This window comes from Pempheris klunzingeri, chromosome 6 (genome assembly GCF_042242105.1).
Source record: "Pempheris klunzingeri isolate RE-2024b chromosome 6, fPemKlu1.hap1, whole genome shotgun sequence".
NCBI classification, from domain to species: Eukaryota; Metazoa; Chordata; class Actinopteri; order Acropomatiformes; family Pempheridae; genus Pempheris; species Pempheris klunzingeri.
In genome coordinates, this window is record NC_092017.1 from 19,639,415 (window position 1) to 19,652,058 (window position 12,644).

The following is a 12,644-nucleotide window of genomic DNA, read 5'->3' on the forward strand; positions in this document are numbered from 1 at the left end:
TAGTTAACTATAATAACTTATATAAGTCCCAAGTCTCTGGTGTAATCTTTAATAATGTATTCTATTATATAAGCTCATTGATTTTATTTATTCTATATTTATTATGAATATATGTTTTTTTGTGAAATCTTAATGTGTAAAGTAACGTGAAACTATAGCTGTTGAATGAATGTAGTGGAGTAAGAGGTTCAATATTTCCCTCTGAAAAACACTGCAGTAGAGATATAAAGTAGTATTGGTAGATTTAAATGGAAATACTCAACATTGTACTTAAGTATAGTACTTGATTACATTTTTGTAATTTTTTTTAATAATCTAAGCTGAATCAGACCCGTTCCTTATGATGGAAGCCCTCAAGGTCGACATAAGTGTAAATTCCTTCCTTAATGTACATTTAAGTGATAATGAACTACTTTTACATACTCCTCAGCACCCTCTTCCCATCTCAGGATTTTAAAGAGCAGATGTAATCAGCGTTGAACATTATGGGTCAGCTGGGTTTGTAGTTCACTCACACTTTTAGAGAACAGGGGGTTGTCTATCCAGGGCCTGCTGTCTGGTTCTTTTGCTCTAACTAACCCGTCGCCTCCGCAGCCTTTTACTGTAAAGTTTGTGCAGATGGTCCTGGTTTGCTCAGACCTCTTGGTCTTCTGACGGTCCTGACACTCTGCTGCTGGTTTAGGTGGAGTTATAGGCGGCAGCACAAATCCAGGACTTAGTGGTTGTTTGGTGTCGGTGTCTAAACTCAGTCTCAGGTAAAAATCACCTGGATCGGGTGTTTGCTCCACTGATTTAGTGACAGATGGGTTACTTTTGCTGCTGGTTTCTGGTTCCTTTTTACTTGTGCAGCTCTTGTCCTCTTCCTTCTCCACCTCTTCCTCCACAGGCTCCTTTGCTGCAGCCAGAACAGGCATTAGGTTGACACAAAGCCTCATTATATTCCCAGATGTCTCACAAGTAGTAGTAGTGAGGCGTTTGCTGTTTGATGCGGCAGCTTTAATCTTCTCCTTTGACTTTACAGTTCTCATCCTGGGAGTTGATTTCTTTACTTCACCCACGATCACTGGACAAGAGTCTGGATCATGTTTTTCTAGTTTCACTGTCCTTGTCTTCCTCTCTTTCCACATTATAAGATTTGGATAAATGCACCTTAGAGAATCTTCTCTGATATTGTCCAAACATGTCTCAGGAAGGCTTTTTAAGATAAAAATATCCAAACTTTGTCTCTCAAACGTGTCAGACTGAACAGCATCTTTTCTCTCCAGCAGCACTGAGAAAAAACACAGAACAATTAGGTGACTATGTGGCAGGCCTATTAAACTGGCTGTTATGGTAACATGCACACAAACCCTTAATGAGTGGAAAAAGGTCATTGTTATTTCAGATTATATCGAAGGAGGGTTTACGTCTGAGCTGAAACCACACAGAGATGCTGTGTTTTAAAGATGATGGAGGTGGTAGTAGCTTTATTTTGCAAGTTATGACAGGGATGTGTTTGATGAGGTATGTCAAAGATTGACTATAAATAAGATGAATCACTCTGGTTTAAAAAAAAAAGAAGAACCTGTGCATGTTTTAAACAGTCAGTGCATGTACCACTCAACACATGTAATTCACATTTATGTTATATTTACAATCAATGCATTTACATACATACATAATTGTTTACCTGCCCCCAAGTCATGCCCAGACGTTAGTGCCATTTATTACCCTTAACTAAAAATACTATGTATATCTAGAACAATGGTCATAGTTATATTTAACAATTCTTATTTTTTTTTATATTTGTAATGTAAAATGAATCATTTGAAAATAAAAATACAAATGTTCTTAAATTTGTTAAGTGAAGCAAGTACAGATGAACATTTGTTTGAAGGCCCTAACAGCAGCAGCAGAGTGAGACCTCTCACTGTTTTCTCCCCTCTTTGTTTGAGGTGTGAGAACAACAGCTATTTTTGTTCATGTCAAGCTAGCAGCCAAAGAGCTAGCTGCTCTCAAGATAACCTCCCACACACTCCCACCGTGTTTATAACTTTAGTTTTCCCTTTTCACTCGTTCCCTGGAGATCCAGAGCGTGGGCTCTCTCAGTTTGTCCAGCTGGAATAAGATGGTCGTTTTGACAAATAACAATGAAGAACAGGATTATATGTGAGTAACAATTAATTACGAGTATTACGAGCTAGTTAGCGTTAGCCCTGCTCACAACTCCACTGAAATAGCCGTGTTAGCTTGCGGTTGTAAACGGGTTTAACATTAGCTGGAGTCGTGCCAGCTGTCTTTATAGCCAACAAACCTCGATAAACTCCCATTTGAGGGTAAATATTAAGGGTTTTACAGGCCGCTGAGTTTAATTTTCTGTTAGCCTTTTAGCAGCTGGCAGCTAGCTAGCTAACTTAGCCGACCCGGATAAGTTGAATTAATAATTAAATCACGTCAGGGCTTCTCTACTAATAAATTAGCTGATCGGCTTTGCTCCTGGCACTTCCTACTGCACGTCTTATTCAGATTGTGTTGTGATTTTCTTGTTAGCATGCAAAGATCGAGTTATGCATGAAGCTAACATAATGTGTGATTAACATATTATTTATATTTAAAATTGTGATAAATACTACATGAAGGCCACTGTCTGGTTAGTTAAGCTGCACGTTTGCAAAGGTTTCCATGTCAGAGTGAAATGATGTGTTATATATAAGCCTGTCTAACCCAGGCAGAGGTGACATGCCATTAAGTTGCTGTAGTGTTAGTAAAAACCTGCAGGGCTCAGGCTAAAAATTACATCAGCTGAGCGGGTTGGTAACAGAGGCGGTCCTCACTGAACACCCACTGACCTACATCTGGAGATCCTGCAGGATCCTCTCCCTGTCGCTGATTCATTTACAAACACTGCAGAGAGAAATGAGAAGCAGCACAGGAAAGGAGAACTATCCACCCAAAGCCCTGAACAACAGTGTTAGCAGCTTTGTGGTCAGCTTCTGTTCTTCTTCTTTACTTGGATAAAGATGCCAGATAAGATTATGGTGTAATTATACTCAGCATGCTCATACATGCACCATATCACGCCATCATTCAGTGATTATCCATTAAGCTATTGTTAAAGAGACAGAGACCCTCCTGCCTGAAGAGCTGCAAGAACTAGTTTAAGTTTTTAAGTTTAAAATGAAAATCACTTGTGTGTTTGAGAAACTTGATTTTAAAGAGCGCACACAGCACAGACACAAAGCAAACACTGTGCAAGTCCATTGAAATCGATGAAAATTAGATTACACAAAATTCTTCTGTCATATTCTGTGTGCTGTCTTGTGCTACCATCCTGTCCACCCACACATGTAACCCACAGCTGAGATTTTCTGTGCATATTCATGTACTTTCACCACTTGTTAAAGAGATTTTAGCAAATGGAAATCATGGACTGAAGAAGTATAGGCAGCGTCTAGGTTACTAGGAGTTAATACCATCCCTTCAGCATTAACTAACTAAAAATTATTAAGATTGGAGGAGCTGGTTTGTCTGACTAAAGTGGTTACATTTACATGTTGTCCTCCTGTTTTCCCAGCCTGATAGAGGAGCGTAAATGCACCTCTCTGCCCAGCTCTCCTGCCAAGCGAGTTTCTCCCACCAAAAAGAAGCAGTTCTACATTAACCAAGCCATCCGCAACTCTGACCTCACTCCTCGAGCTAAAGGCAAGAAGAGCCTCCGCCGACAGGAGAACAGTAAGCTCTGATCTCACGTGATTTTGTAATATACCTCTACAAAAATGCTTGAGTACTTTTTATCTCTGGAATGAACACATATCAAATGTATATCTTATATCTGTCATTGTCTTCTCTCAAAATCAGCGCGCTTTCTTGCCAATCTCCTTGAGAAGGATGAGTGCTCCAAAGACGACCTGGAAGTGTGCAGTAACCCGGCCATCCCGTCCATCTTCTATGAAGCCTGCACCAACGGAAACTACATAGAGGTAAGCTGCCTCCAGCTGTGAACTTAAACTTTGCTGGCGTTAGTTCTGTCTTGGTTTAGTGGAAGTCTTTACCTTTTCAGCTTCCTCCAAAACCCAGAGTCTTAAGACCAGTTCAGACTAAAGATTCACGACAAGACCAAATGGCTTTAAACGTCACATGGAAAGGTTGCAGTGGTGTAAACTAGCCCGTCTCGGCTCGACTCAAGTCAGCTGATGGCTTCGTCTGCTACTCAGCCAGTGGCTGGTTTTGTGAAGTAAGGCATGTCACTTGTTTCAGTTGCCAATAACGACACAAAGGTACTCAAGTTAGATCAACAAACAAACACGGGACAAATTGTAGACCCTAGAATTACAACTGTAGCATGTAACTGGCTATCAGTACCTTCATTCATATTTTAAGATGCTACAAATTATATCCAGCCACAAAAAAAGCCTGATGATGTTGCTATGGTGATGATACCCTGTCTCATCTAGTGACGTTGGTGTTAACTGGCAGCATTGCGAGAAGTTACAAGTTTCAACTCTAGAGGGTTTCAGAGCTCATCCTGCATCTGTGGTTAGAGCTTGATCAAATCTAAAAGCACTCAGAAAAACAAGTGTTGATCTTCCTCTTGTTCTTTCAGCCATGGAACGACTTCATGAATTGCTCCGGCGAGGAGCAGGAGAAGCTGCTGTCTCTGCTGGAGCAGGAGGGAGCCAAGAAGAAAGACGCCGCCCGGCTCCTCAAAGACGAGAGGAATGGTGAGCGTTTCGGTTTGGGCTGGTGTGCGGGCTGGTCGTTTTTGAGTGTTTGGCTGACTGACACACATCACCCTTCTCTTCACAGTAAATCTTGCCTTCACTGCTCAGGACTGCTTCCAGAAAATCGACCGCAGGCTGCGAACGACTCTGAAACGGAAACAAATCCCCATGGTGAGCATCATCTCGTCTTCTTGTTGTGCTTGGAAAGTAAACGTTTTGTCACTGTTCACGTCAGTTTGATGCATCAAGATTTATATACATGGTAGAAGTCCACACGTGTAGAGTAGCTTTAATCACAAAGCTTCACTTCTCTGTCTGTACAGTGACATGACATCTGGTGGAGGACATGTTGACCTCAGTACTATTTGCCACATTTTGATTGGGCTCTCCTGCATCTCTGATGTGCACCAAATTCCAGCTTGTCTTTTAGTTGCTGAAATCGTTTTTTTTCCTTTCTCCTAGTAGATCAAAGTTTATGTCAATGGCTATTTTTGGCTGTTTTACAACAACTTGCTGTTGCAGAGTTTTTCAGATGACAAATAGGTTTGACCACAACAGCAGATATTTGGGATAAACCAGATATTGTTGCATAATTAGCTTGAGCTCCCGTAATCTGACAAAGGGTCTATGACAAATTGAAGAAAATTTGAAAATACTGTAGGTCCCTAGTTGTGTTTAATCCTGGAGGACTACATATGGAGGATATGAAAGCAGTAAAGAAATCATGACTCACCCAGGAAGCTCACAGAAGTTCAGTATTTTGCTCAAGCACAAAGAACGCTTGAGCACACATGATTGCTGTGGAGATGAACCTTTGCTTCCTGTCCTCGTACCTTTCTCCTTACCAGGCTTTCACTTACTGTATATTTTTCCTCCTCACAGGGAACTCTGGAACTACTTGAGACGAACCTTCTGAGCTTCTTCAACGCTCAGCCAAACTCAGTTTACACAACCAACCTCTCCAGCAGGTAGAAGATCCTTGCTCTATATTCAAAAACAGACTTTAATATTCATACATTTAAGTCATGAAATGATTTGAATTCAGTTTACCTTAAAAAGAAAATTAAAAACTCTTAAAATTCATACAGACATGTCATTGCATGCACTCAGTTCATTCATTTCCTCCTGTCTAATTTTCCTTCTTTCTTTCATTAATGGCTTTCTATGTGGTTTTTAAAACATATGTACAGAGTTTTTGAACATTTAAGCTGAGTATCCCTCAATATATGATTCCAATAGTAACATTACAGAAGATGTTTAAGTCCTTGTTCTCATTGTTGGGCTCATCGATCCTAATTATGTTTCCGCACTTGGAAAAACGAGTTGATATTAGATTACATGAAACCTCAACGATCCACATGTCCAAGACACATCCAAGTGGAGTCATGGCAGCAGCAGGAGATGCAAAACAACAAACAAAAACAGGATGTTAGAAAATGGTTGACAACTGGCGTCAAACACACACACACACACACACACACAGAGTAACTTTATTGATCTATGCTGGGAACCTGGTTGACTCCAGAAACAATACTCCAAATGGATCCGGCTGATTGTTTGTGTGAGACTGAGGAGCGGAAGAGTGAAAAGTCATTTATTTTTCTGTGTTTGTAAAACAGCTTTGAGAGACTGCTGCTTCACGCCGTCTGCCAGTACATGGACCTCGTCTCTGCAAGTGAGTGGACACACACAGGACACGTACTGGACTAATAGATTGATATTAGATTATATTAATGCATCAGATCGATCACTGTTTTTCCACCTTAAATATGAGGAAGAATCTCGTTTATACATTGGACGACTGTTTTTCAAGGGCTGTTTTTCTTTCTTTGTGCAGTCGTGCAAGTTTTCATTACAGGCCTGCAGTGCAAGTTGTGCTCTTGAATACATTTTTTGATCTGTGACATATTTAGTAAATTAATTCTCAGTTATCAGGCATTAAAGTTTCCATACCACTGAATATTTGTGGTGAACAATGAACAAACGTATTTAAAAGCATTTAAATGGTGCAATTTTGAGAGAAATATTAGCAGGAAACATTAGTTAATCATTTAAAAATGTTGGTATCTGTTGATACTTCACTGTTTACATAATCCTATTTATGCAGCCTGGTTGGACTTACAAAGCCAGCTCGATGGTTTCCAGTCACATGACACTGTTTGTCTGTTGGACCCTCAGGCAGCGACTACAACGGGTCCCGTCAGACTGAAGTGGTGAACAAACAAGAAGAGTTCCTGCCTCCCAGACTCCTGCTGTCTGCCTACCTGGAGCAGATGAGCTGAGATCAGGCCCACGTCCTGTTTCCTCCGCACAGCTCTGCTGCCGGCAGGAGCTCTGAGACATGTAGATAAGGTGCACGGTCTGTATGTAAAGTCAGTGTGGTGTTTGCCAAGCTTAGAGAACAAAGCTGAAAAATGCCAGCTTCCTTTCTTTCTGGATCTCTGGTTTCTGTAGTAAATTTCCCATTAATTTTATCCAAAAATCAGCCAGAGTTCATGAAAGCAAGTAAGCAGTAGTACACATACTAAATGTTACATGTTAAATCTTAGCAACAAGCATGCTGACTGTAGCCATGTTAGCATTAAGCTAAAAGCACAGCTAAGCCCACGTACACGAGGTTGACAAAGCACAGCTCTCCTTGCCGCTAAGCAGAGAATAATAACCCTTTTAGATTTAGATCACATGACCTCTCTCGCACCATCCTCAGGCTTGATTTTACATTTTGTGCCCCAGAGTCGTCACAGCTCTTTTTTTCATTGAGCTGTGTGGTTCGAATCAACTAAGGTTTGCCCACAGCATTGGGTGTGAAATGAATTCCCTCTCCCAAGCTTAAAGTATACTCATTAATGTGTGATAATAAAATGGGAATTCTTAATTCCTAATTTTGGTATTGATATGGAATTGAATAAGTAAAAATTCTCAATATAATCAAATTACATTTGAAATAATTTATTAATAACAACAGCCATTAGCCTTGTGTTATCATTAGGTTAAACAGCTGATCTGTGCTGTCTATCAAATACAAATGGTTAAATTTCACAACTTAATTACTTTGAATAACATACAGTAAAAAATGACTGTCATGGTTTCCTCACACACACACACACACACACACACACACACACACACACACAAACACACTTATTGATGAGAGCATGAACTCATATTTAAAGCTGCAGTGCTGAACTTTTGTCTCCATCTTCTGGCAGAGAGTGTAATTACACAAACACTGTCAACATGTGCTTAGAACTCACGCCTGCAGACCACACTGAAACATAATGTAGCCTCTCATATCTACGGTTGCCCCCCCCCCAATTCAGCTCTACAAACCAATCATTGCAAGTTGACTTAAAACACATCACCAGTGCTCTTGCGTGGCAATACTGCCTCAGACATAAGAGCTAAAAACTCTGATTTGCTGTGATACACACACAGATGTCTGTGTCAATTAATGCATAATCAGCATTGTGGGAACTCGTTGATGAGGGCTTGAATGTAGCAGACGTTCATTTATATGTGAAAGTCCCGCACTCCAGCTTTAAATAAAGCACAAATTCATAACGGTAAATAATGACGATATTAACCCTAAAAATAATGGAAAATTTACTTTGAATCCATTTCTGTTGTGTAAAGTCTCAGATGTGTGTTTAGGCCATAAGGACTCTTTGTAAAGGTGCTACAACGGAGGAACCGCTCCAATGCATCACTGCCTGAAGGATTAGCCTGTAGGATTTGTATAAGTGTTGAGGAATGAAGCATGAATATTAATAGTCTCTCGCATTATATGCACAGACACATCACTCATCATCGTAGGTGTCTTTCGTCAAGGATGTGAAATAACAGTAAGGTAATTATTTCTTTGGTAGTTTCACCTTGTTTACACCGGCAGTGTTTCAGCCGCATGTTGGCAATAACCATCTGAAGGATACGCTCACATTTTAACTAACCAAACTGTCAAGTATCGACCAAGTATCGCCTGAGTCAAGTCACGTTTTATCCATATTGCCCAAAAACACAATTTGTCCTTAGACCCTTGATTCAGAGCAGGAAATGCCCCTCCTTCAAAAAAACAAAAAAAACTGGATGAAAGCAGAGAAAAAAACTGGATGAAAGTTCAGGAAGAGGGATCCCTCCGGCCAGACACACAACAGACACGGCATATAAAAAATACAGTGACACAATTTCCGATTCATGTGGGATTAAAAACACAAGTTATCCTGGAGGACTGAGTACTGACGGCGTAACAACACATAGTTTTAGCTTTGAGTCTGTTTGCTTCCACTTACAGGCCAAAGTACACGATTGCATGGCAGCACTGAGCTGATCCAGTGTACAGCTGCTGACGTGCTGCCTTCACTGCACAGCGGTGTAAATGAGGTGTTAAATATTATTTAAGTCGTAGGCAATGATCAGAGTCAAGATAATGAGCTGTACTGTAGTTAAAAAACTGTCCCTGTACGTTTTTTTCATGGATTTCTAGGAAATGCACCGTACTTGGTCAGTTTGCACTTTAACACACAACTCTTACATTTAAAACTTGTTATTTTTTTTATTTTTTTTACATATACAGGTAATCTGGTGTAAAGGTATACTGTATGTGCAGTAGATGTGTTACATTGGTAGAAAAATAACCACATTTAAGGTGTTCTGGGAGTTTTGACATCTCAATATTGATATTTACAACCCCAGAAAAGCACTTCTGCCTTATGAATACAAGTTTATATGTTTTGTTTTTTTTTTTTTTCTATACACATATTTCTACATTTGTACTTGACTGGATTTTGAAAAGAAAAATAATGTTACCCCCGGTTTCTTTTTATACTGTTGTCGGCAGTGTAACAACTTGATCTATCGGTGCGTTTTGTCAACAACCAAAGTTTGTGTGATTGTTGTGTGGAAATTCAAATTTCTCAGGCTTTTCGACTTCTCACTCTGAATGTCATGTAGTGATCTTACATGGTGTCATTTTCTGTGTACTGTATACTTTCGTCTGGATGAACCCGTTCGCCCTAGCACCTTGGGGCGCTGCCAACTTTTTAAGTACATGTTGAAGTAGTTGTGCTGTAAATAATGAACTCAGATAAGTGACTTGTGCCAACGTCTGGATTGAAAAAAGCCTATAATAGTCTAAAAGCTTTATACACTATACTGAAACATGTTTGTGTATATAATGATATGTGTGTGTGCTTCAGTACCTATTTATAATTATCGCTGCAACTATTAAAGGATTTAAGATATTTTTTATTTCACTGTGTACTTCTTACTTCAAAATGCTGAAAGCCAGCTCTGATGCTAACTGGTTAAGTTTTCACTTAATGTTGTTCGAGGCTGTTGAGCTCTGTTATTTATCGGTTATAATGCTTTTGTGAATAATTCACATTGTAGTTATCAACCTTTGGCTCCCATGAAGACGGAAACATTAGTGTTCAGTTAAAGTTGCTTTGACTAAATCTTTGTTGTTTTACTTTGTCTATTGTGTGTTAGTTATTAGTTATGAGGCTGTCGTAAGCTCATATTGTCAGTTTCACCCAAACTCTTACGGGTGTCACTGATTATTTGTTTTACTATTCTGTAATGACCTCTCACACCTTCACAGTCCTGATAACATCCAGTCGTTCAAGAGTTCACATCTATCTGGATCAGAGTGATCTGGATCTGGAAATCCAATGTTTCGCTTTCAGGGATCTGCCTATCCATGTAACGTTTGTGCTGCAGCAACAGCAGATTGGATTATCGCGATCCAGATACACACTTTTCAAGATTACCAAATCCACATCACCAGCTCTCTAAATGGGACTACATTTCCCTACATAGGCTACTAGCTGTGGAAAGAAGAACAGGCAGAACAGCTGACATGGAGTCGCTTTAAGTGTTATTAGAGAGACAGAAGACAGTGCTTTAATTATGGGGATGAAATCCTTTCTGTGTTTTTTAGTTGTATTTGACCAATTTAAAAGTTTTGCGACTGAAATCTTCCCTGAATCCACATCAGATTTCTGTTCTGGAAATGTATGCAAAATAGAGCATATTTACCTAGATAGTGCCTACTTTACATATTCAAACATAACATTTCAGAAAACTTGTAATAGAGAAAATAATTGCCTTAATGTAAGTAATCAACTGGTGATATTTGTTATTCACCTTCAGTGTCTCCCCACAGTATTACAGTGTGACAGGCTTCTTCCACCAGATGGCGCTCTAGTACAAATAAACACAGGCCAGGATGGAGAAATCCTCTGTTATTTTTTTAATGACTTGTATGGGACAATTTCACGCATCATTAAAGTTTAATACCAATGGGACAGTTTGCTTTAACAGCTTTTTATTTCACAGAAGCAGCTCTGAGAGACGGTGGGTGTTCTGTGGATGAAGGACATGATTTCAACTGTTTGGACGAATGACAATCAGCAGCATTTGTCAGCTATGACATAATGTATAGTACTATACAGTATGTGACAGACACTGCTGACTGGTATTAAACTGAAGATGAACCACCTTTTGTATTCTGCATTGTGCTTTAAATTGTATTTTTACATAAACTGAGACATTCAAATAGCTGTTTGCATTCATGTATAAATTACTGTTTTTTAAACAACACAAATTAATCAAATAAATTAATTGGTTTAGCATTTAAGTATGCATCAGAGATGAGAAAACCAAGGTGTTTACATGTAAACAGGAATACTCTAAATGCAGTGATGTGTGTTTTCTGTTAATGGAACATACAGTAAGTATACATACATACAGTAACTAAGAATATGTGTTGTTCATAACAGTATAAAGGACATTTTCCTTAATGCTGTACTCTTAATTATTTCTACAAGTTCATTTATATTTTATTCTGTACTCAAACTCTTTTTATCACCTACTTTTTCTTGTTTTTTTGATGCTCACATCAGTGTGGGTCATTTCCTGTGCTGACTGGCAAAGACGGACCTGAGCTGAAGCACATCAATCAATGTTTGATTATTTTGATACGTGTGAAATTATAGCTGTCATCACTGCAGAGAGCATGTTTGATTGTAGTTTTATTTGTCACTGTGTCAGGGAAATGCACACACTTCTCCCCTGGATCCCATTACATCTGATGAGGCAGAGGAGGGGATCATTTTTCTGTTTTAAATATCTCAAGCTCTTCATTTTAGTAAACAGCTGCAGCCGGCTACCAACCAGCCAGCACTCAGTGGCCTTTTTTTCCCCTCCAAGTATAAAATTGTTTATTTAACTGTGGCTGTATAGCTTATTTTCAGTCTTCCTTTTCAAGATGTGCAGTTTTTCTTACATTATTTGGTCTATGTGAATGGATCAGTCCTTTGTTTACATTGTGGTTTATCATTTTTCCACCATAATATATAGTTAGTCCATGTGTGTAACACAGGTTTACATTGATAAGCTTAAAAGGAGGATCTGAGGCTCCCTAAACGGTCATACGGAATTTTCAGTTGATTTTTCAAAATATATTGTATCAAAATGTGTGTTTTCAGCATTTAATACAGGTTTTAATAGCTTCAATTTGATAAAAAACTAAACCAGACAGTGGCATTGAGAGATTATTTAGATATTCTGCAGCGTTATTTGAGGTTAAGCCTCCAATTCTACGTCAGAAATGAGAGCAGAAGCAGCAGTTTCCATCAGCAGCTACTATCTCGTGTTTAGTGTTCATGATCGATTAATCTCAGTCTAAGTCATTCATTCAGTTAGCGCAGCTCCACGTGTGCTCTCAAAGTAAACAGTTACAGAGACTCTAGCCAACCTCAACACCCTCATATTCTCAAAATGAATGTTGCGGAGCTTTATGAAATTAAAATGAAAGTGTATCAATTATTTAGATAAAAGCAAAATCAAGTATGAATACTATAAATCTGTAATATTGACAGCTGAACTGGACGTCACTTTTAATTGTATTTTATGCAGTTTTCACACCAATTCTTAATGCATACAGTC

The 12,644-nt window shown here is 39.0% G+C and overlaps 1 protein-coding gene across 1 annotated transcript; it reads left to right on the plus strand.

Moving 5' to 3' along the window:
• The first annotated feature begins 1,983 nt into the window (after positions 1-1,983).
• r3hdm4 (R3H domain containing 4) lies at positions 1,984-7,403 on the plus strand. Its single transcript, XM_070832638.1, has 8 exons — positions 1,984-2,148; positions 3,554-3,711; positions 3,838-3,959; positions 4,583-4,700; positions 4,786-4,871; positions 5,583-5,668; positions 6,320-6,375; positions 6,879-7,403. Exons 1-8 carry the CDS (start codon positions 2,108-2,110, stop codon positions 6,980-6,982), a joined length of 771 nt encoding a protein of 256 aa, XP_070688739.1. The 5' UTR covers positions 1,984-2,107; the 3' UTR covers positions 6,983-7,403.
• Positions 7,404-12,644: the final 5,241 nt, after the last annotated feature.